The 23,507-nt window shown below is 44.5% G+C and overlaps 1 protein-coding gene across 3 annotated transcripts in view; it reads right to left on the reverse strand.

Annotated features, from left to right (window-relative positions):
- The window catches only part of itgb4 (integrin, beta 4), a 133,297-nt gene extending 111,881 nt beyond the window's left edge, over positions 1–21,416 (reverse strand). The window contains exons 1-6 of one of the 3 annotated variants that reach the window (XM_060844379.1): positions 21,153–21,416; positions 8,936–9,011; positions 8,330–8,412; positions 5,920–6,012; positions 3,142–3,346; positions 2,130–2,226 (exon numbers count right to left, since the gene is read on the reverse strand). In XM_060844379.1, the coding sequence (XP_060700362.1) occupies positions 2,130–2,226; positions 3,142–3,346; positions 5,920–6,012; positions 8,330–8,412; positions 8,936–9,008 (551 nt within the window). In that variant the 5' untranslated portion in view covers positions 9,009–9,011; positions 21,153–21,416. The remainder of the gene's footprint in view (positions 1–2,129; positions 2,227–3,141; positions 3,347–5,919; positions 6,013–8,329; positions 8,413–8,935; positions 9,012–21,152) is intronic. The other 2 variants (XM_060844380.1, XM_060844381.1) reach the window with 2 other exon arrangements.
- Positions 21,417–23,507: the final 2,091 nt, after the last annotated feature.

The raw sequence follows: 23,507 nt of genomic DNA on the forward strand, positions 1-23,507 counted from the left end.
CTCACCACTGCACACTATGCTGTATAAACAATCCTCACCACTGCTCACCATGCTGTATAAAGAATCCTCACCATTGCTCACCATGCTGTATATAGAATCCTCACCACTGCTCATCATGCTGTATGAACAATTCCCACCTCTATGTGTTTATTAGTGATACTGATCAGTAAAATATTCTTACAGAGAATAAGGATCTTACTCCGTCAGGCTGCTACACTGATCTCCACAGGTCTGTATGATATCATTATTGTAGGTAATGCTTAAAACACCTCTCGGTTTAACTCTTTGGGCCCTTACACTATTATACAACACCCATCTCAATGAATCAAACCTGCAGTTCACTCCCACGATGGTTGGTCCTCTAATGATGGTTTTAGTTGAGCCTCAGATACAGGCACAGCAGTTACATGTGTATAACACTGCCCTTGCAGAAATTGTGCTCATATAGGATAACATAAGGGGAGAGTGTGAGGGGAAGGCAATGACAGCAAGATGGAGTGAGAGAAAGAGTGTTGGAGGCACTGAAATAAAGGGAGACCGAGAGTAACTGAACAACAGAATGATGGAAACAAAGGATCTCAGAGAAATAGTTAGAAATACAACATTGGAGAGTGAAGCTGGAGGATTGCAAAAGGGAGGAACAAAGAGAGAAAAATGAACTTAAACAGACAGATGAAAGGTAGGGAAGCATATGAAGAAAGATTGAGTAAGACAGCCCACGGAAATAGGCAATTACTGAAAGGCTTTCAATGATAAATGTACAGATAGCTGATTAATTCCAGCCCCTCATCAGCATGAAAGGAGACTGGGCGCGTTTGCTCAAAGAATGTATTCTCTGTATCCCAAGGATCTGTGAGCCATTGTCTTTATAGCTCGCCAATGGAACAATAACACCATTCATCCGTGTTCACCCTGCCTGGCTTTGGCCTCATGCTCTATTGTACTTTGGAAACAATAATAAATCTATTTGTTCTTAGATATCACTGGAAATGTTTGGGTGTGATCTTCTGAAGAACAGAGACAGTAAAGTTTCTTTATCTTTCGATTATATGTTGCTGCAGTCACACCTAGTATTAATGGCTTTTGCTGCTGCCTATCTTTAATAAATGAGCAACCTTTACAGACAAGGTAAAAACAATGACTGCAGATGCTGGAAACCAGATTCTGGATCAGTGGTGCTGGAAGAGCACAGCAGTTCAGCCAGCATCCAACGAGCAGCGAAATCGATGTTTCAGGCAAAAGCCCTTCCGATGAAGGGCTTTTGCTTGAAACGTCGATTTCGCTGCTTGTTGGATGCTGCCTGAACTGCTGTGCTCTTCCAGCACCACTGATCCAGAACCTTTACAGACAGCCACCTGCCATGGTACTTTATTTTCACTCAATAATTCCCATTTAATACATTTTCATTCCAAGCTTTGTTTACCTTGGTGTAGATCTTGTCCTGTTTCTGTCGACTCAGATTCCAAAGCTGTTCCTTACTCTAGCCTCTTACCCACCTCTGTCTCATCCCCTTCAGTCTCTCCCTCAGTCTAATCTCCAACCCAATTTTTCCCACCCTCGTTTCCTTTATCTTTCCCGACCCGCTCAATCTTAGACTCTTTTGAAACATTAACTCAGATGTTGTAATATACTCCGAATGCCAACATCCCTTCTTCCAAAACCTCTGTAAAGGCCGGCTCTTTAGGAAGGTACAGGACACAGGAAGGCTGTTCAGGCCTTTGAGAAAAATGATCCTATTACTCTCACTGCCCTGTTCTTTTCCCATAGTGTACTAACTAAATGTTAATCGTGTGGAGAATCCTGCACCCTTTGCTATGTTGATGTTGATGCCATTCTCCAGTTCCTGACTCATCAGACAGGATGGTGGAGGAGAACGTGAGGACTGCAGATGCTGGCGATCAGAGATGAGAAGGTGGTGCTGAAAATGCACATCAGGTCAGGCAGCATCCGAGGAGCAGGAGAAACGAAAATTTGGGCTTAAATATACATTGTCAAACACACACACACACACACACACACACACACACACACACTCACATACTGTCAAACACCACACACATACACACACACACACACACACACACAGACAAACACTCTGTCTGACACATAACCTATCTTCCTGTTCTTACCTTGAAGGTCTCATATCTGTCTGTGGAACAGTTACTTTGTCAACAAACTTCCCAAAGCCGATGGTGTAGTCATTTGACATGTTCCGCACCACATCAGCTGTCAAATACAATTAATGAGAATTAGGGACATTCAAGTACAAAAGCTCCATCTGTACAGGATCTGCCATGACCTCAGGATAAGTGAACCACATTTGAAGTGTAGTAATGTAGGAAATGCATCTGTCAACTGTTCTCACAAACAGCAATGTAAAAGCCAACAGATATTTTATACTTTAGTCACAGTGTTTAAAGGGTAAATATTGGCCAGTATGTTGGCTAGGGGTGGCACGGTGGCTCAGTGGTTAGCACTGCTGCCTCACAAACCTGGGACCTGCATTTGATTCCTGCCTCAGGTGACTATGTGGCGTTTGCACATTCTCCCTGTGTCTGTGTGGGTTTCCTCCAGGTGCTCCGGTTTCCACCCACAGTCCAAAGACCAAAATCCAAAGTCCAGATGAATTGGCTGTGTTCAATTGCCCATAGCATTAGGTGCATTAGTCAGGGGTAAATATGGGGAATGGGTCCAGGTGAGTTACTCTGCAGAGGGTCGGTGTGGACTTATTGGGCCGAAGGGCCTGTTTCCACACTGTAGGGAATTTAATCTAATCATATTAGGATGAATTCTCCTGAAATTACTCAAAACAATAGAAGCTTTACATCCAGAGGAGAGGGCATACAGGGTCCCAGATCAGAAGACTCCTCTGACAATACAACACAGCCTCAGGACTTCCACGCTGGAATAGGTTTTGAACTCACAACCCTCTGCTTCTGAGGTAAGTGGATAAATGCTAAGCTGACAAATAACACCGATAAGATACCAATCCATGCTGGAAAGAACCCTCCATCTCTAATGAAGATAGTTCGTTAGCTCCCTCAGATAACTAACAACAAGGTGACAATCCCCAGAATGTGAAGCTTTGCGATATCGGGGCTGCTATAATGGTGGAGCACTGAAAAACACTCTGGTGCTCACCCAGCTTGAGGCCCAGTTTCTTCAGGTTGTCCAAATCATCCTCCATTGAGTTGGAAAAGTCCATGAGGAAATAAAGATCGACTGGAGTTTCCAGCGGCTGAAAGACATTGAATTTTATCCTCTTCTCCTCTCCTGCTCTCAGGGTCATTGCGAGCTGTTGTGGTGAGATCTGGCTATGCTTGCTGCTCGTGTTGATCATTGTATTCTGAGAAGGAAAGAACTGCATTAATATTGCACCTTTCACAGCCTTAATGTGCTTTATAGACAATGAGTAATTGTGAAGTGGAGTTACTGTTGCAATATGGACATCCACTGTATGCACAGCAAGATCCCACAGTCAGCAATATGATTTTTTAACAGTGGTATTATAGTCACAGAGTCATAGAGGTCACCAGCATAGAAAAAGGCCCCTCAACTCATTACATCTGTGCCAGTCAAAAGCAGCCAACTAATAATTGCACAGTGGCTCAGTGGTTTGCACAGCTGCCTCATAGCAGCAGGGCCCTTGGTTTGATTCTACCCTCAGGCAACTGTCTGTGTGGAGTTTGCACATTGTACCTGTGTCCTCTGGGCGCTGCAGTTTCTTCCCCAAAGATGTGTAGGTGGATTGGCCATGCTAAGTTGCCCTGTTGTGTCCAGGGATATACAGGCTGGGTGGATTACCCATGGAGAACACAGGGATACGGTAGGGGGCTGAGTCTGTGTAGAATGCTCTTCAGAGGGTCATTGTGGACTCAGTGGGCCAAACAGCCTGCTTTCACACTGTAGGAGTTCTGTGATTCAATGATTTTGCAACACCCAGGCCATAGCCTTGTATGCCTGGGCATCACAAGTGGACATCTAAATACTTCTTCAACATTCTGAGGGTTTCTGCATATTCCTTACAGGCAATGAGTTACAGATTCCCACCACCCTCTGAGTTTTTCCTCATATTTCCTCAAAACCTTTTGCTCCTTTTTCCTTAAATCTGTGCCCCTTGGTCAGTGATCCCTCAAAGGGGAAAAGATTCTTATCTTACAGTCTTCTTATTTTTATATACCTCAATCATGTCCCCTCTCAATCTCCTCTGCTCTGTCCAATCTCTCTTCATAACTTAAACTACCAAACCCAGACAACATCCTGATAAATCTCCTCTGCACCCACTCCAGTATTATTACACACCACCCATCATGTGGATTCCAGAACTGTACACAATATTTACTGAGGAAAATGTTTTGCTTGTGACACCTGACAGAACTCTATTTTTTTTCTTCAAGACAGTGACAAAGGGTTTTTTTATGCTCATGTGAGATGGTTGGCTGGAACTCAGTTAAACATCTCATCTAAAAGATTGCACCTCTGAGGATGCAACTTTCCCCTAATGTTTTCAAATCTCAGAAAAGCCAAGAGCAAGGAAGCTAGGGTGAATCATTCTCAATCCCTTGTTTGTCCTCAACTGAAGCATTATGTCCAGTTCTGGGCACTACACTTTAAGAGGGATGTGAAAGTGCAGAAAAGATTCACAAGGATGGTTTCAGGGATGGGAATTTCAGAAAATCAGATAGTTTGCAGGTGTTAATTGGAGATTAGAAGATTGCGAGGAGATATCATCAAGACATTCAAACTTATGCGCTCTCTGGACAGAATAAACAGGGAAAAGCTGGGTTTACTTGCAGAAGGATCAAGAAGCAGTAAGCACAGATTCATAATGATTTATAAACGAAGCAAGATACATGAGTTACATCCCAACAGATCCAAATTCTAACAAAACCCAATCCCAACAGATTCAAACCTCAATATCCAAATCCCAACAGGATCGAATCCCAACTCAGCTGAATCCCAACAAATCTGAATCACAATACGGCCAAATCCCAACAATGCCAACACCCAGCAGATTAAAATATCATCAGGCTATTTCCAACAGAGCCAAATCCCAAAAGAGTAGAATCCCAGCCAAAGCAAATCCAAACAGAAGCACAAACCAATATAGCCATATTATAGCAGAACCCAACCCCAAAATCACCAAAGTAGGAGAAAGTGAGGACTGCAGATGCTGAAGATCAGAGTCAAGAGTGTGGTGCTGGAAAAGCACAGCAGGTCAGGCAGCAGCTGAGGAGCAGTGAATCGATGTTTTGGGCATAATGCTTCCTGATGAAGGGCTTATGCCTGGAACATCGATTCTCCTGCTCCTCAGATGCTGCCTGACCCAATATCACCAAACCCTAAAAGAACAATTCCCACTCAATCACAGCCAAGTAAACATTTAACAGATCAGTTCACCAACTATTCCACATCCCATCAAAACTACTTGCCATAACCCAAGTAAATGATATCTCAGTGAATCCGAATCTGGAGAAACATTTTTAAAGTAGCCACATCTTCATGCAACCGAACTCCACCAGCAGTGCCTTACCCCAACTTAGTATCATGGTTTGCAGAAAAGCGTGAAATGAAAAGGTTCTGCAGGTATATGAGGACCAAGTTGTACACAAATGAATATGCTTTACTCAAACCAACTGATCATGGTAGAAAGAAAATGCAAATATGTCTGCTCCTGGTCAGTAGTCAGGTATGAGTGGGGGACAGTCTACTAAGTAGATGCCCACACCTAAAAGGACTGTGACCAGGTCTGGGAGAGGAGAGGCAATTATAAAGCAGGAAAACCATGTCCCAGCCAAAGTCAATACATTTAGGACTGAGAGGAGAACAGAAGTGACAAAGTTTCCTCTTGGCAAGGCTTGGCTTCCTTGCTCATGGTCTGCAGCCTGGACAGCAGCTTGTCAACTGTGGAGAACATACCCTTAGGATTTTCATCGAGCTCTGAAGCCTCATAATGTTTTTGCATTTTGATTGCAGATTGATGTGCAGATCGCATCTTGGGTAATTAATGCCCTGCAAATCAAGAAGCACTCATTACTGACAGCACACCATTGACCCTCAAACCTTTGCTATCTCTCTGTCTCCTGACTAAAATGTATTATCAACAATTCTGTAAACCCTAAGGACTGTAGTGGTTCAAGAAGGCAGCTCCCCACCCCCTTCTTAAGGGAAACTAAAGATGGGCAATAATCATTGGCCTGGCCAACAACGCACACATCCCACCAAAGAATAATTTCAGAATCTCTCTTCATCCTCCTCCTATCCATGGAGTTTGATGCTCCACATGTAGTACAAGATCCATTTTCTCTTCCATTCTTGATTTCTTTGAATTCAGGCAACTGTCAAGTCTGACATTCAAAGGTCTCTATCCCCAGTCCTCTCCTCCCGCCTTGCTCTAATTTTATCCTCTTTGTAAGATCTCCTCAGAACCTCTCCTTTCATTTGTGCTCTCAGTTCCTCTCCTATTCTCACTCAGAGTCCCTTTCTCCTGCACGCCTCCCTCTGAAACAAAGAAAGATATATTTGTGATGTAGAAATTGAACATTATGTTGTTTGAGTGTAAACAATTTGATTCCTCCACAGGATCCACTGAGCTAGAAGCCTGTGTCCTCCAGTTGCCTCGGCTCAGAGTCTCGCTCTCTGTTACACAATGTAACTTGCTTTTTAATAATAAAAAGACCAATTCTGGTAACCCTCGATACCTCATCCCTCAGTCCCACCCTCCCTCAATACTTTCCATCAACCAATGAAGTATTGGTGAAGTCTGGAAATACTGTACCATTCCATTTTTAGTTTTGGGGGTGTCAGTGCTTGGGTTTGTCTGTGAGTTCTGGAGGAAGCTTTGTGTTCTGATTGGGATGTGGGTTTGGAGATGAGGTCAGAGTTCAGGTTTGGATGTGAGCTTGGAGATGGGGTCAGAGCTCAAGTTTGGATGTGGGTTTCGAAATAGTGTTGGATTTCAGGTTTGGGTGAGGCTAGGTAGGGGGATTGTGGGGTCTGTGGTCTGTGTTTGGGTTTGTCTATGGGTCTGAATACAGAGGTTTCCTAGCCATTTGGATACAGAACAAGCTCAAAGCTAGAAGACAGAGGGTGGTGGTGGGGGGTTGTTTTTCAGACTGGAGGCCTGTGACCAGTGGAGTGCCACAAGGATCGATGCTGGGTCCTCTACTTTTTGTCATTTACATAAATGATTAAGAGGTACAGTTAGTAAGTTTGCAGATGACACCAAAATTGGAGGTGTAGTGGACAGCAAAGAGGGTTACCTCTGATTACAGCTGCAAATGTGTTGCTGGTCAAAGCACAGCAGGCCAGGCAGCATCTCAGGAATAGAGAATTCGACGTTTCGAGCATAAGCCCTTCATCAGGAATAAGAGAGAGAGCTCCGATTACAACAGGATATTGACCAGATGGGCCAATGGGCTGAGAGGTTAATGATGGAGTTTAATTCAGATAAATGCGAAGTGCTGCATTTTGGGAAAGCAAATCTTAGCAGGACTTACACACTTAATGGTAAGGTCCTAGGGAGTGTTCCTGAACAAAGAGACCTTGGAGTGCAGGTTAATAGCTCCTTGAATGTGGAGTCACAGGTCGATAGGATAGTGAAGAAGGCGTTTGGTATGTTTTCCTTTATTGGTCAGAGTATTGAGTACAGGCGTTGGGAGGTCATGTTGCAGCTGTACAGGACATTGGTTAGGCCACTGTTGGAATATTGTGTGCAATTCTGGTCTCCTTCCTATCGGAAAGATGTTGTGAAACTTGAAAGGGTTCAGAAAAGATTTACAAGGGTGTTGTCAGGGTTGGAGGATTTGAGCTACAGGGAGAGGCTGAACAGGCTGGGGCTGTTTTCCCTGGAGCGTCGGAGGCTGAGGGTTGACCTCATAGAGGTTTACAAAATTATGAGGGGCATGTATAGAGTAAATAGGCAAAGTCTTTTCCCTGGGGTCTGGGAGTCCAGAACTAGGGGGCATAGGTTTAGGGTGAGAGGGGAAAGATATAAAAGAGACCTCAGGGGCAACGTTTTCACGCAGAGGGTGGTACGTGTTTGGAATGAGCTGCCAGAGGATGTGGTGGAGGCTGGTACAATTGCAACATTTAAGAGGCATTTAGATGGGTATATGAATAGGAAGGGTTTGGAGGGATATGGGCCGGGTGCTGGCAGGTGGGACTAGATTGGGTTGGGATATCTGGTCGGCATGGACGGGTTGGACCGAAAGGTCTGTTTTCATGTTGTACATCTCGATGACTCTATGTGCATGTGCAGGGTGGAGGTTGGGGGGAGTGTGTGGTAAGGGACTGAGGGACAGGGATGTACTGAGGGTTAAGAATTTACCTCATCAGCACAATAGGAGCAGTCTTTATCCACTCTCATGCAATCAGAGCAGGTTTGACTTCGTTTGAGAAGGCAGCGATTGCCTGAAACCAACAGAAAGTACAAAAAGCATCAAATTGTCAGCAGCGAGCAATAGGAACAACAAAACAGACACATTCTGACACCAATATCTAAATCACACATTTGACATTGGATTATTCAATGATTTATTCAAGCGATCGCCAGTGAAACAATGAGCTTGTTTAAAAAATCTGAAATGATGAGAATCATTATTGTCCCTTCCCAATTTTGTCACCACCACCACCCCATCCCACTCTCCAAGTCTCTCACTTCTATCCTCAAGCACCCCTCCCTCCTCATCACTGCCAACAATGCAGTTACTCAGAACCCACCTCCTCTTCACACACTGACCACCCTGAAAGGCTCAGCAAGCCTTTGGACCCGGGTCTGTTGAGCAGCCAAGAGTTTCTGGATATTTGTGCCTATCCATTCCACAGGAGATTGTTCCTGACAGAGAATTTCTGTGCCATAAAAAAGGTGAGTTCTTAACTGGGGACATAGTGAAAAAAAAAGGACACCCCAAAAATTGAAAAGTAGTAATCTCACTTCTCTGGCCGTAACACATGGCTCCCATCAGTACCACGATTGCCAATGAGCTCCATAACGTCCACCACTGCATCTCCTGATAAAACAGAAAGTGTTAATGGTTACTGTTCACATTCAAGGTCAATATGTGTCACAGGTTAATCCTCTATTCATTGCCTTATCTGCTATAATCATGAAATGAGAACTTTTAAGATTGGAACATGGCTCTTTTTGACCCAAAGACTAACTCCCCCTCAAAGATTAGTCCTCACCTACTCAACCCAATGCTAAGCCTATACATCAAACCCTTTACTCTTGAAAAAGGAGCACATCAGCCTGGATTTTGTGATGTATTATGAATGAGCATGGCCAGCCTTCCATTACACTAACATTTGCCCTAAACTTTCTGAGTGTTTGCACCAGAACCTACTTCAAGAGGCATTGTAGCTTTCAACAGACAATCAGAGAGCACTGTGAACAGGACAAGGAAACTGTAACTGTGGCCAATCAGAGGAATGAACCTTTAATGAGGGACAGAAAGTCTGAATCAGAAAGAACAAGTTAAATTTGTTAATTCAATAACAAATTGTATGTGGAAAATGACAAGAGGGAACAAGTTAGATTTAAGAAGGAGATAAAAGGGACAAATTAAAAGTGAAAGAAAATACTTATTGCGTTTAAAACCCTAATAATTATGATTTGAGTATTACTGAAAAAGGATGCGTACCAATGTAAAGGGAAAACAATATTTATATATGAACATACAAACAAAGAGCAGGAATAGACCATTCAGCCCCTCAAGCCTGCTCTGCCATTCAGTAAGATCATGGCTGATTTTATTGTAACCTCAATTCCACAGTTCCCCTTGCCCCTAATAATCTTTCACCGCCTTATTTACCAATTATCCATTCCATCTCTGTCTTCACTGCCTTTTCAGGAAAACCATTTCAAAGACATGACCCTCTGAGTGAAAACAATTCAGCTCATCTCTGTTTTAAATGGACAAACTATTGGTTTTATGAATATGAGAGGAGAATACTGACTGGTTGGAAGGTTATCTTGCATTGGTAGAGATATTGCCTTGAGGAAAGCATCAGTTGGATGGTCAGAGTTTAGGCCATTGCTCTTGGGTCTGAAGAGTGCCTGGTCTTCTTCAGTATATCTTGATAAGGTTTGATCAAGAAGGAAAGCTAGCTGTTTCACACAGCTACCAAGCTGTAACAACATGAGTGCTGTTTACCACTAACACGATGCTGTGGTCAAGCCAAAAAAAGGTGTTCTGCTTATCTCACAAATGAATAACCTGATAATGAATTTCAGTTACAGTATGATGAAGGTATGATCTATGTAGGTATGCATAAGTACCATAGGTAATTAGCAAGGTACCCAACCAGCCCACCCTTGCTCAACTCACAATACAGTGTCCAACAGTGAATTGATTCTGTTATTGGATGACAATTTCTAAAGAATCCCATATACATGAATAACTAATCTGAAAACCAATTTAAGATTGTTCATTGGTCTCATAGTTTGGTATAGTTGCACATATGGAAATTTTAATACTTGTTCTATTCAGACAGAAAGAATATGTATAATACTGCACCTGTTTCAATTCAACAAAACAGGTGACAGCCATACGCTGGTTCATTTCTCAGGACAATGCCCTGACCAGTCAGAGTTAACTGTTAGTTTCCATGCAACTGCATATATGTCATGGCAACATCTCTACCACTTGTCAATCAGCACACTCCTATCATCCAATATAAATACTTTTTTCTTTTTACATTGGTATTTTTTGCATATACTCCTGATCAATGGATCCATGGATATACTGATCAATGGGTCCATGCAGCAGGAAAAATAATCCAAGCAATCATTGGTCCTGCTGAATGCAGGAAGAAAGGCTACAACAAAATGTGTCATTTTCAAAAATGATGATCTGAAGGAATGAGACTGTACATGTATACAAGTTAATTATTAATGCCAGAGAGGTTGTTTGCAAGTAGTTGAGATTTGCTCCAACATCAAGAACATAGCTGTGCTGAAACAGTCGAATCTGATGGTTACAGGGTAACAAATGAGATTCTGAAAGGGATTGACAAGCGGATGCTGTTTCCTTTGTAACAGTCTAACCTAAGTAGCACAGTTTCGACCTCCCACTTAAGAGAGAGATGAGGAGGAATTTCTTATGCCTGAGGAACATTAGTCTTTAGGATTCTCTTCCAGACGGATCAGTGCAGGTGGGGGTATATGTGTGTGGTAGCCCCTCATCATGAAAGGTGACATTAGGTCATGCGAATGTCTTGTAATGTCTTGTAGTGTGGAAAGTCTGTTATACAGCAGCTGTCACGCCTTTCTAGCTGTCAGAAAACCCTTCAGCTTTTACCTCCTGCCATGCAAATGGGAAGGATGTAGGGATAAGTGATCATCCAGTCTGACCTTGCCAAGACACACCGTCTAGTCCTGCAATGGGACTGGAGATTCTGGCCCTGGGATAGGGACATCATTCACTGTGCTACCAGACTCCCAATCATTGAATATTGTCAAGACTGCACTATACAGATCTTTGGATAACAAAGTAATCAAAGCCTATAGGAAGCAGACATGGAAGTGCACTGAACCCAGAATCAGATCAACTGTAGTCTTACTGAATGGTAGTATAGGCTTGACAGGAGAATACTTTACTCCTGCTCCTAATGGATAAAACTTTACTGATAAGATGTAAGTGGAAACTAGGGAACGTGGGGAAATAAATATCAATGCCTTGAAAAGTGTCCATATTATAAAAGAGGAGCTGGAGGTCTTAAAGCACATAAGGGTAGATAAACCACTAGGACTTGGTCTGGTGTATCGCCCAACTTTGTGGGAAGCTAGGGAAGAGATTATTGAGCTCCTTGCTGAGATATTTGTATCATCAGCAGCCTGGGTGAGGCTGGAGAGTGGCTGGTGTGTTGCTATTATTTAAGAAAGATGGTAAGGAAAAGCCAGGGAACAACAGACCTGTGAGCCTGGCATCATTGGTCGATATGTAGTTGGAGGGGATTCTGTGGGGGAGGACTTACATGCATTTGGAAAGGCAAAGACTGATTATGGATAGCCAGCATGGTTCTGTGCTTGGGATATCATATCTTACTAACTTGGTTTGAGTTTTTTGAAGAGGTGACAAAGAAGACTGTGAAAGCAGAGTGGTAGATGTTGTCTATGGACTTCAGCAGACTAGTTAGCAAGGTTAGATCACATGGAATCCAGGAGAAGCTAGCCAACTGGATTCAAAATTGGCTTGAAGGTAGGAGACAGAGGGTGATGGTAAAGGGTTATTTTTTGACCTGGAGGCCTGTCACCAGTGGTGTGCTGCATGCATCAGTTCTGGGTCCACTGCTTCTGGATGTGACTGCAGGATGTATGATTGGTAAGTTTGCAGATGATGCCAAAATTGGTGGTGCAGTGGACAGTGAAGAAAGTTATCTCAGAGTACAGCAGGACCTTGATCTAATGGGCCAATGGGCTGAGGAATGGCAGATGGAGCTTAATTTAGATAAATGTGAGGTGCTGCCTTTTGGTGCATAGTTCCTTGAAAGTGGAGTCGCAGATAAACAGGATAGTGAGGAAGGCGTGAAGTGAGGCGGTGGTGGATGTGCGTACAATTAGAATGTTTATGCTTGCCTTTATTGGTCAGTGTGTTGAGTACAGGAGTTGGGCATCATGTTGCGACTGTACAGGGTATTGCCACTCTAAGAATACTGTGTTCAATTCTGGTTTCCCTGCTATAGGAAAGATGTTGTGAAACTTGCAAGTGTTTAGAAAAGATGTACAAGGATGTTGCCAGGATTGGAGAGTTTGAGTTATAGGGAGAGGCTGAATAGGTTGGGGCTTTTTCCCTGGATCATCAGAGGCTGAGGGGTGACCTTATAGAGTTTTATAAAATCATGAGGGGTATGGATAGGGTGAATAGACAAGATCTGTTCCTCAGGATAGGGGAGTCCAAAACTAGAGGGCATGGGTTTAAAGTGAGAGGGGAGAGATTTAAAAGGATCTTAGGGACAACATTTCACACAGAGAGGGGTGTGTGTATGGAAGAAACTGCCAGAGGAAGTGGTCGGGGCTAGTACAATTACAGCATTTAAAAGGCATCTGGATGGGTATGTGAACAGGGAGGGTTTACAGTGATAATGGTTAAAATGGTGTCTGGCACGCTTGTCTTCTTTGCTCAGTCTTTTGAGAATAGGAGTTGGAAGGTCATGTTGTAATTGTACAGGATATTGGTGAGGCCTCTTCTGGAATACTGTGTTCAGTTCTAGTCACCCACATAGGAAGGATATTATTAAGCTGGAGAGAGTTTAGATGAGATTTCCCGGATGTTGCTGGGTAGGTTTGAGTTATAAAGAAATGCTGGATCGGCTGGGATATTTTTCACTGGAACGTAGGAGATTGAGAGGTGACCTGATAGAAGTTTGTGAAGCAATGAGGGGCATAGATAGAGTTAATAGTAATTGTCTTTTCCCTAAGGTGGGGGATTTCAACACCATGTGGCACATTTTTAAGGTGAGAGAAGAGAGATTTATAAAAGACATGAAGGGCAATTTTTTTTACACAGAGGATGGTTTGCGTGTGGAATGAACTTCCTGAGGAAGTGGTGGATGTGGGTACAATTACAATGTTTAAAAAACATTTGGATAAGTACACGAATAGGAAAGGTTTAGAGGGATATGGGTCAGGGGTAGGCGGTAGAATTGTTTACTTTGGGATTATGTTAGGCATGGACTGGTTGGACTGAAAGATTGGTTTCCATGCTATATGATTCTATGACTCTAAATGGGACTAGATCAATTTCGGATATCTGGCCAGCCTGGATGAGTTGGACTGAAGGGTCTGTTTCTGTGCTGTACAACTCCATGTCTCTTTAACTTGGTTTCTCTCTCCACAGTTGCTGCTAGACCTGCTGAGTTTCTCCAGCAATTTTGCCTCTATTTAAATTTGTTGCATTCCAATATACTTTTTAATGTAATCAAATCACCCTGTAGTTTCCTCAGTCTTGATGAAATCAACTTGAATGTCACACATTTTTCATTACATTTATATTTCTTCACATTGAGCTGCAGAGTCATGAATCTGCACTGCACTCTGTCCTTCCTACAACCTTCCTGTAGTGTGGAGCCAAAATTTCACAGTACTTCCCCAATGTTTGATGAAACTGCACCTTTACGTGTTTCCCTTTAGAGTCTTCCTGTTGCAAATATCTGTTGGTTTTCCTTTATGGGTTTATCTACCTGAGGCACTGCCAATAAGGTTCTGTATCTCTCTCATGCCTGGGTCACCAGATTGAGTTATCAAGCCTCAATCCAGAGACTGGAGCCGACAATCTGGACTAACACTCCAGTGCAGTATTGCAGGAGTACAGCATTGTCAGAAATGGTGTCCTTCAGATGCAGTGTTCAACCAAGGCCCAGTCTGATGACTCAGGTGAAAAGATTCCTCAGCACCCAATGATTTATCCCTGGTGCACTGGCCATGACTTTTATTGGTCATCTAATCTCTCAAAAGATGATTCCTTATCATTATCACATTCCTATTCATTAGATCTTGCTGTTAATACTTTGACTGCCATGTTTGTTACATTACAATTGTAGTGTAACTTCCAAATTATTTTTTTAAATTCATTTTTGTGGAATGTGAGTGGTAATGGCTGGCCAGAATTTATTACCCGTCCCTAGTTGCCCTTGTGAAGGAGGTGGTGAACTGCCTTCTTGAACTGCTGCAGTCCACCTACTGAGGGTTGACCCACAATGCCAGGATTCCAGGATTTTGACCCAGTGATAGTGAAAGACCAGCGATATTTCAAAGTCTGAATGGTGAGTGGCTTGGAGGTGAACTTGAAGGGGGTGGTGTGCCTATGTAACTGTGTCCTTCTAGGTGGAAATGGTAGTGAGTTTAGAAGGCATGTCTATGGATCTCTGGTGAATTTCTGCAGTACAACTTGTAGATAGTACACACTGCTGCTGCTGTATGTTGAATGTGGAGAGAGGGGATGCTTGTGGATATGATGCCAATCAAGCGGGAACTGCTTTGACCTGGATGGTGTCAAACTTCGAGTGTTGTTGGGACTACACTCATCCAGGTAAGTGGGGAATATTCCAACACACTCCTGACTTGTGCCTTGTAGACAGTGGACATGGTCCAGATCTTTTGCATTTAAACATGGTCTACTTCAGTATCTGAGGAATTCTGATTGGTGCTGAACAATCACCAGGAAACATCTGCACTTCTGATCTTATGATGGAGGGGAGGTCATTGATGAAGCAGCTTAAGATGGTTGGGTTGAGGACACTACCCTGAGGAACTCCTGTGGTGTTGTTCTGGAGATGAGTTGTCTGACCTCTAACAACAATGACTGTCTTCCTATGTGCCAGATATGACCTCAACCAGCAAAGAGTTTGCCCCCTGATATCCACTGACTCCAGTTTGGCTAGGGGTCCTTGATATCACACTCAGTTTAGATTCAATTCCGCACAGTATGGAAACAGGCCATTCAGCCCAACAAGTCCACACCGACCCTCCAAAGAGTAACATACCCACAAACATTACCCTACCCTATATTTACCCCTGACTAATGCACCTAACACTATGGGCAATTTAGCATGGCCAATCCACCTGACCTGGACATCTTTGAACTGTGGGAAACCAGACCACCTGGAGGAAACCCAGGCAGACACAGAGAGAATGTACAAACTCCACAGACAGTCATCTGAGGGTGGAATCGAACCCGGGCCCCTGGCACTGTGAGGCAGCAGTGCTAACCACTGAGCCACCATGCCACTCCAATGCAGCCTCGATATCAAGGGCTGTCTCTCTCACTTCACCTCCGGAATTCAGCTCTTTTGTCCATGTTTGAACCAAGGCTGTAATGAGGTCAGGCGCTGAGTGGCCCTGGTGGACCCCAAACTGGGCATCACTGAGCAGGTTATTGCTGAGCAGGTGCTGTCTGATAGTACTGTTGATGATATCTTCCATCACTTTACTGATGATCAGTAAAGTGTAGAGTGATGGGACAGTAATTGGCTGGGTTGGATTTGCTCTTTTCTTTTCATGTACAAGAATAACTTGGGCAATTTTTCACATTGTCGGGTAGATATAATGTTGTAACTGTACTGGAGGAGCTTGGCTAGGGGAACGGCAAGTTCTGGAGCACAATTACTATTGCTGACATGTTGTCAGGGCCCATTGATATCGCAATATCCAGGGTCATAGAGTCATAGAGATTACAGCATGGAAACAGACCCTTTGGTCCAACTCATCCATGCTGACCAGATATCCCAACCCAATCTAGTTCCACCTGCCAGCACCTAGACCATATCCCTCCAAACCCTTCCTATTTATATAACCATCCAGGTGCCTTTCAAATGTTGCAATTGTACCAGCCTCCACCACTTCCTCTGGCAGCTCATTCCATACGTGTATCACCCTCTGTGTGAAAATGTTGCCCCTGAGGTCTCTTTTATATCTTTCCCCTCTCACCCTAAATCTATGCCCTCTAGTTCTGCACACCCCACCCCAGGGAAAAGACTTTGTCTATTTATCCTAAACATGTCCCTCATGATTTTATAAACCTCTATAAGGTCACCCCTCAGCCTCCGACGCTCCAGGAAAAACAGCCTCAGCCTGTTCAGCCTCTCCCTGTAGCTCAAATCCTCCAACCCTGGCAACATCCTTGTAAATCTTTTCTGAACCCTTTCAAGTTTCACAACATCTTTCCGATGGGAAGGAGACCAGAATTGTATCCAATATTCCAACAGTGCCCTAACCAATGTCCTGTACAGCCACGACAGGACCTCCCAACTCCAAATGTTTGCATATGAATAGAGTAGTTGATGTAGTTTATATGGAGTTCAGCGATATCTTTGATAAGGTCCCACATACAAAACTGATAAAGAAGTTAAAACCTCATGGGGTTCAGGTTAACTTGACAGGTTGGATCCAAAATTGGTTTCGTCACAGGAGACAGAGGGTAATGATAGTAGGCTGCTTGTGTGACTGGAATCCAGTGTGCAGTGGATCAGTGCTGCTTCCCTTGTTGTTTGTGATGTTCATAAATAATGTAGATCAGGATATGGGAGAGAATGAAAAGCAAATTTGTGGATGATTGGAGGAAGATATTAATTTACAGGAGGATATAAACAGATTGGTCAGATGGCAGTGCAATGGCAAATGGAATTTAATCCTGATAAATGTGAGGTGATGCACTTTGGAAGAAGGGACAAAATAAAGTTAAATAAATGGTTAAAAATCACACAACACCAGGTTATAGTCCAACAAGTTTATTTGGAAGCACTAGCTTTCGGAGCGCGACTCCTTCATCAACCACCTGATGAAGGAGCGTCGCTCCGAAAGCTAGTGCTTCCCAATAAATCTGTTGGACTATAACCTGGTATTGTGTGATTTTTAACTTTGTACACCCCAGTCCAACTCCGGCATCTCCAAATTATTAAGTAAAAGGGAGTACTTAATGAATGGCAGGAGACTAGGAAGCTCAGAAGAACAAAGTGATCTTGGGGTACCTGTCCACAAGGTGGCAGGACAGCTTAATATAGTAGTCCGAAGGAAATGGCACACTTGCCTTTATTAGTTGGGGCATTGATTATAAGAGCAGAGAAGTTATGTTGGAGCTATACAGGTCTTTGGTTAGGGAGTACTGTGAGCAGTTCTGGTCTCCACACTATGGGAAGGATGTGATTGCACTGGAGGAGGTGCCGAAGAGATTCACCGGGATGTTGCCTGAGGTGGAGCCTTGAGGAGAGGCTGGATATGCTTGGGTTGCTTTCTTTGGAGCAAAGAAGGTTGAAGGGGGACCTGATAGCGGTGTATAAGATTATGAAGGACATGAATAGAAAGCAGCTGTTCCCCTTAATTGAATGATCAACAACAAGGAGGCATAATTTTGAATGTCAGGAAGTTTAGAGGGGATTTGAGGAAAAACTCCTTTGCCCAAAGGGTGGTGGTGGGGTCTCAAATGCACTGCCTGGGAGAGTAATTGTGGCAGGAAACCTTACAATCTTTAGAAGTAATTGGATGACCACTTAAAGGGTCATAACATATAAACCTAGTGCAGAGAAGTGGAACTAGTGGAGGTATTATATATTTTTGGCAGTACAGACTTATTTTTGTTTCTCATTTTTTTCTTATTGCTTTTTATCCTTTTGTATATAGTGAAGAGAGGCCTATCTGTACTACCCAAACCCGTTAATCCATTGCAACAGCAGAGTGCATGTTTCTATGATTCATATTATCCTTCTCTGAACGAGTGCAGACAGCAGCAGCTGAACTCTACTCATTGAGAGACAGGATAGAACCTGCCCAAGCACACAGCATGGAGAATCTTTCCAGCCCCCAGAAAGAGGAAGCATATCACACAGTATTCATTCTAGGATGCACAGGTAAGGGTACAGTGTCTTCCCTATCGCCATACTGGAGAAAGGAAGAGAATAATTTAACACGCATGATAAACGGAATCTTCAACACTGGGAGAGAAAGAAGCTCATACTTGATATCTTCACCCCTTAGAGAGAAAATCTTCATCAGAGACAATATTTGTCTCTGTTAGGGAGAAAGATTTTCCTCCTTATATAGAGAAAGAGATCCTTATTTCTTGGATAGATCTTAACTTCTCACAGAGAGCATATTTATCCCTCAGTGATAGTTTGTCACTGATTAAAAAGATAGAGTGCCAGGAAGAAGTTTTAACCAATCAGAAAAAAAAAGAGGAAGAAGACCGTGATCATTCAAAGAGTGGAAGGGAGTCTTCTTCAGGGGTGAAGTGGCAACTTGATTCGAGAACTGAAAGGATACTATACCAAACAAACATATTGACAATGTGTGAACAACACAGTGAGGAGAAACGGTAAACTACAAAGGAAATCATGGAGTATAAAGATTGCCAATAAGCTATAGAATATGGAGTGAGCAGAAAATCAACCGATGCACAGCAATCTGAGCTGTTAAAATAGAGAGTGAACTTTCAAAATCAGTATTACAGAAGCAGTCACTCATGCAGTTCTAAGTGAGAGAGCTGATGACAGTTTCACAATAGACTAGCATTGAAAGTTGCAAACCAAAATGTTCCACGTTCAACCCCAATCTGTGATGAATTTGCTGATCTGGGCCAGCACAGTAACAGGGGCAATATGACTGGGTTCAGCCATTACTGTCATGTTGTTGACTCTGAGCCAGAATGTTATGGATTCTTGCCCCACTAGAACTCCTCAAGAAATGCCCCCGAAATAACTGGTCACTTGGGTGCCGGTTGTTAGTTGCAATGGAACTGGGTCTCAATTTGCTAACTGTGGGATCTTCCTTTCGTACGTGTAAACAATGACCGTAATTTCAAAGCATTAACTGGCTTTGAAATACCTTGATGTACCTGAACTGTTAATAAGAATCACCAGTGAATCCCTCAGCACAGGAGAAGCCCATTTCCCTCACGGTACACAAAAGCTTCCAAAGGCAGCATGGTGGCTAGCACTGCTGCCTCACAGCACCCGGTACCTGGGTTCAATTCCTGCCACAGGGAACTGTCTGTGTGGAGTTTGCACATTCTCCCCGTGTCTGCGTGGGTTTCCTCCCACAGTCCAAAGATGTGCAGGTTAGGACGATTGGCCATGCTAAGTTGCCCGTGGTGTTAGGTGGATTAGTCAGGGGTAAATGTAAGGGAATGGGTCTAGGTGGGTTGCTCTTCGGAGGATCAGTGTACACTTGTTGGGCCGAAGGGCCTGTTTTCACACTGTAGTAATTCTAAGTTTTATCCATTGTTATGGAAAGGAATGATGCCAGTCAAAGTTTGATATCCAGCCCATCGTTCCAACAATGTCCATGAGCAAGTTAAGAATACGATAGGATTCACCTTGGCAGGGAACCATGGGGATATCAAGCCCCCTCGCTGTCACCCATAGTTGGGGAGGGAGCAGCCTGGTGTGTGACAGAAGGCCTAGCCTTTTACTGCATTCAATATGTCCAGTTAAAATGCAAACTTTCTGCCAGTATCAGAAAACATTCACCTTCTGCCAAGAATTCTGAGCCAATGTAAATCTTCAGACAATGGTTAGCATCAATGTACAGGCACCTTTCCCCTCACATGCCCCAAACCAACACCTTTCTATCCCAGTGAGTGACCCCCGACCCAAGACCCTTGTACCTTCCCCCTCCCCCCAAACCCCGTGAAGGACCTACAGTCCAACCGCCTCCTGTCCCAGTGAATGGGTCTCCCCATCGATTGCCCTCCCAGTGTGGGGGCCCCTCGGAGGGGAGGGAAGGGAAGGGGAGGGGGCAAGGTGCCCGAGGCTGCGGCCGGAGGATTATCCCAACTCACCCCTTCCCGAAATATTCCCGATCCCGTCAACACCTGACCCGGCTCAGACAATCCCAGGAGAGCTGCCACAGAGAGGGACCCAACAGGATTCCCTCCCCCCGGGATCAGCCAGGAATCCCCCGGGGATCAGCCAGGAATCCCCCCGGGATCAGCCAGGAATTCCCCGGGATCATCCAGGAATCCCCCGGGATCAGCCAGGAATTCCTGGGGTCAGGGTGCCACCCATCCCCGGATCAAATAGGGATCACCGGGATCAGCCAGGAAACACCCCCATTCCCCGGGATTAGAGAGAAGCCCCAAGGTCAGGGTGCTATCCCCCGGGATCAGTGTGTTCTCCCCCGGGATCAGGGTGTGATTCCCCGGGATCAGGGTGTGATTCCCCGGGATCAGGGTGCTATCCCCCGGGATCAGTGTGTTCTCCCCCGGGATCAGGGTGTGATTCCCCGGGATCAGGGTGCTATCCCCCGGGATCAGGGGCGATCCCCCGGGATCAGTGTGTTCTCCCCCGGGATCAGTGCGTTCTCCCCCGGGATCAGGGTGTTCTCCCCCGGGATCAGGGTGTGATTCCCCGGGATCAGGGTGCTATCCCCCGGGATCAGTGTGTTCTCCCCCGGGATCAGGGTGTGATTCCCCGGGATCAGTGTGTTCTCCCCCGGGATCAGGGGCGATCTCCCCGGGATGAAGGCGCCTCCTGCCGGGTGCCTTTGCCCGGCCCCTGGGTCGCTCTGGTCTCTTGTACCCCCCCACCCCGGTCCCGGGGGCTGTCACTGGCCAGTCTCTAACTCAGCCCATTCCCCCTGGATCCCAACTCCCTGAGCACCACTTTCCCAGCCCCTTTCCCGGAGGAGCAGCTGAGCCCCGCAGATTCCTGCATTCACTTACCTCCGGTGGATGACCGGCGCGGCTGCTGTGTCCTGGTTAAAGATTTGGGGCGATCGAGTCAGCTCCTTCCCACTTGTGTCAGTGCCTGCCCCTCCCGGTGCAGTGCAGCCGCAGAGAGTCGGTGCTGGGCTTTGCAGCTTGTCTCCCTCTCCCTGCCCGGTCTCCCTGTGGGTCGGTGCAGGTATGTACCTGGTGATAAGGGCACAGCGTCACCCTCTGACTAACTGCAGCATTCCTCACTCCCTCCCTCACCTGCCGGGACAAGGGGAGGTCACAGCCGCCAGCGCCGCCCCCATCCCCCGGGGCCAGGCACAGACTCGGCCACACGCTGTTCCGGGGGAAGGTTGGGGCGTCCCGGGGCGGTGCTCTGGGGGGTACTGAGCTGGCGGAGAACTCCTGAGGGCTTCAGAAAGATTCCACCAGGAGCCAGTCGAACAGGGAAGTTCTGCTCAAAATTAATCCATCAACCAATCTCACTGAAATAGTCAGAAAGTCACACGGTTGGTTACACCAGGTTATAGTCCCAGCAGATTTATTTGAAGTCACAGAAGTTTTCGGAGCGCAGGTGCGGTAACAGAGCGGCGCACACACACACACAGCCACTGTTTCTAGACTGAGAGATCAAAAGATCATGCAACTGACTTGAGAACAGTCTCTACAGGTAGACAAAAGTCAAAGTCAGTGCTCTGCTGTCCTGTCATGACAATCGGGCAGAGTGAGAGGAATATACAAGGTCAGACACTGAATGGTAGGTGTGAGGCTTTGTTCAGAATCAGTCTCAGGCTCAACCTGGAATCAGGCTGGTTTTATTCCAAAAGCTGGAATTTATAAGATGTCACATTTACTGATTGTGACTACAAATTGTATTTGTTTTGAACAAAATAGAATGTATCTACAAATAAACAAACATTTTGGATGAAATGACTCATCATATAGATTTATATGTGTATGTCTCTGTGTGTGTGTGTGTATGTGTGTTTGCATCAGCTGTATGATCTTTTGATCTCTCTGTCCTTTATCTCTCTATCTATAAACTCTGGGTTTGTATACCCTGCTCTCTCACTGGTTAGATGATATCTAATGGTGAAGATGAAGGAGCTGCACTCCAAAAGCTTGTAATTTCAAATAAACCTGTTGGACTATAGCCTGAAAGTCTATATGGTGTCATATGACTTCTGACTTTGTCCACCCCAGTCCAACACCAGCACCTCCACATCATCAATATCACCAAAAAATCAGGTTCAACTTTAGTCATAGAATTCAGAGGGTAGCAGTGGAAGGGTATATTTCTGACTGGAGATCTGCAATCAGTTGGTGGTCCACAGGGAACAATGCTGGGATCCCAGTTGTTTATTATATAAATGATTTGAAGGAGAATACCATGGTCTGACTGGTAAGTTTGCTGATGAGACAAATATTGGGGGAGCTGTGGAAAATGAGGCGTATTGCCAAAGGATACAGCAGGAGATAGGGAGGCTGGAGACTTGGTTGGAGAAATGGCAGATGAAGTTTAATCCAGACAGATGCGAGGTGATTCATTTTAGAAGATCTAATGCAGGAGGGAAATATACAGTAAATGGCAGAACCTTAGTAGCAACAGCAGAGAGAGATCTAGCATACAGGTCCACAGTTCCCTGAGGGTGGCAACACAAGTAGATAAAGTGTTGAAAAAGGCATACAGCATGCTTACTATCATTGGTTGGGGCATAGAATATACAAATTAGCAAATAATATTACAACTGTGGTGAGGCCGCATTTGAATTATTGTGTGCAGTTCTGGCCATCACACTTCGAGAAGGATATGGATTCTTTGGAGAGGGTGCAGAAACCGTTTCCCAGGTTTTGTCAGATTTGAAGAGTATTACCTATGAGGAGAGATTGGATAAACAGTTCATTTTCACTTGATTGTCAAAGGATGAGGGACAATCTGATAGAAATTTACAAAATGATGAGTGATATGGCTAGTTGGAGTTATTTTCCCAGGGTAGAAATGTCAATTACTAGGGACAGAGGTTTAAGATGAAAGACGGTAAGTTTAAAGGAGCTGTGAATGGCAGAGGGGGGTAAGTGCCTGGAATGCACTGTCAGAAGAGGTGGTGGAGATGGGTACAATAGCAATGGTTATGAGCATCTTGACTGGTTTATGAGTAGGCAGGGATCAGAGGGATACAGACTGTGTAGAGGAAATAGGTTTTTAGTTTGGAAAGGTTTTGTTGACGTATGCTTGATAGGCCGAAGTACCTGTTTCTGTGCAAACTATTCTTTGATTATCCTTTGTAAGAAATTCTTTTTTGTGGGATCTTGCTTTGCACAAATTGCAAGCTTTCCTAGAAACACTATACATCAAGCTAATAA

Source organism: Hemiscyllium ocellatum, chromosome 25, assembly GCF_020745735.1.
Source record: "Hemiscyllium ocellatum isolate sHemOce1 chromosome 25, sHemOce1.pat.X.cur, whole genome shotgun sequence".
Lineage (NCBI taxonomy): Eukaryota > Metazoa > Chordata > Chondrichthyes > Orectolobiformes > Hemiscylliidae > Hemiscyllium > Hemiscyllium ocellatum.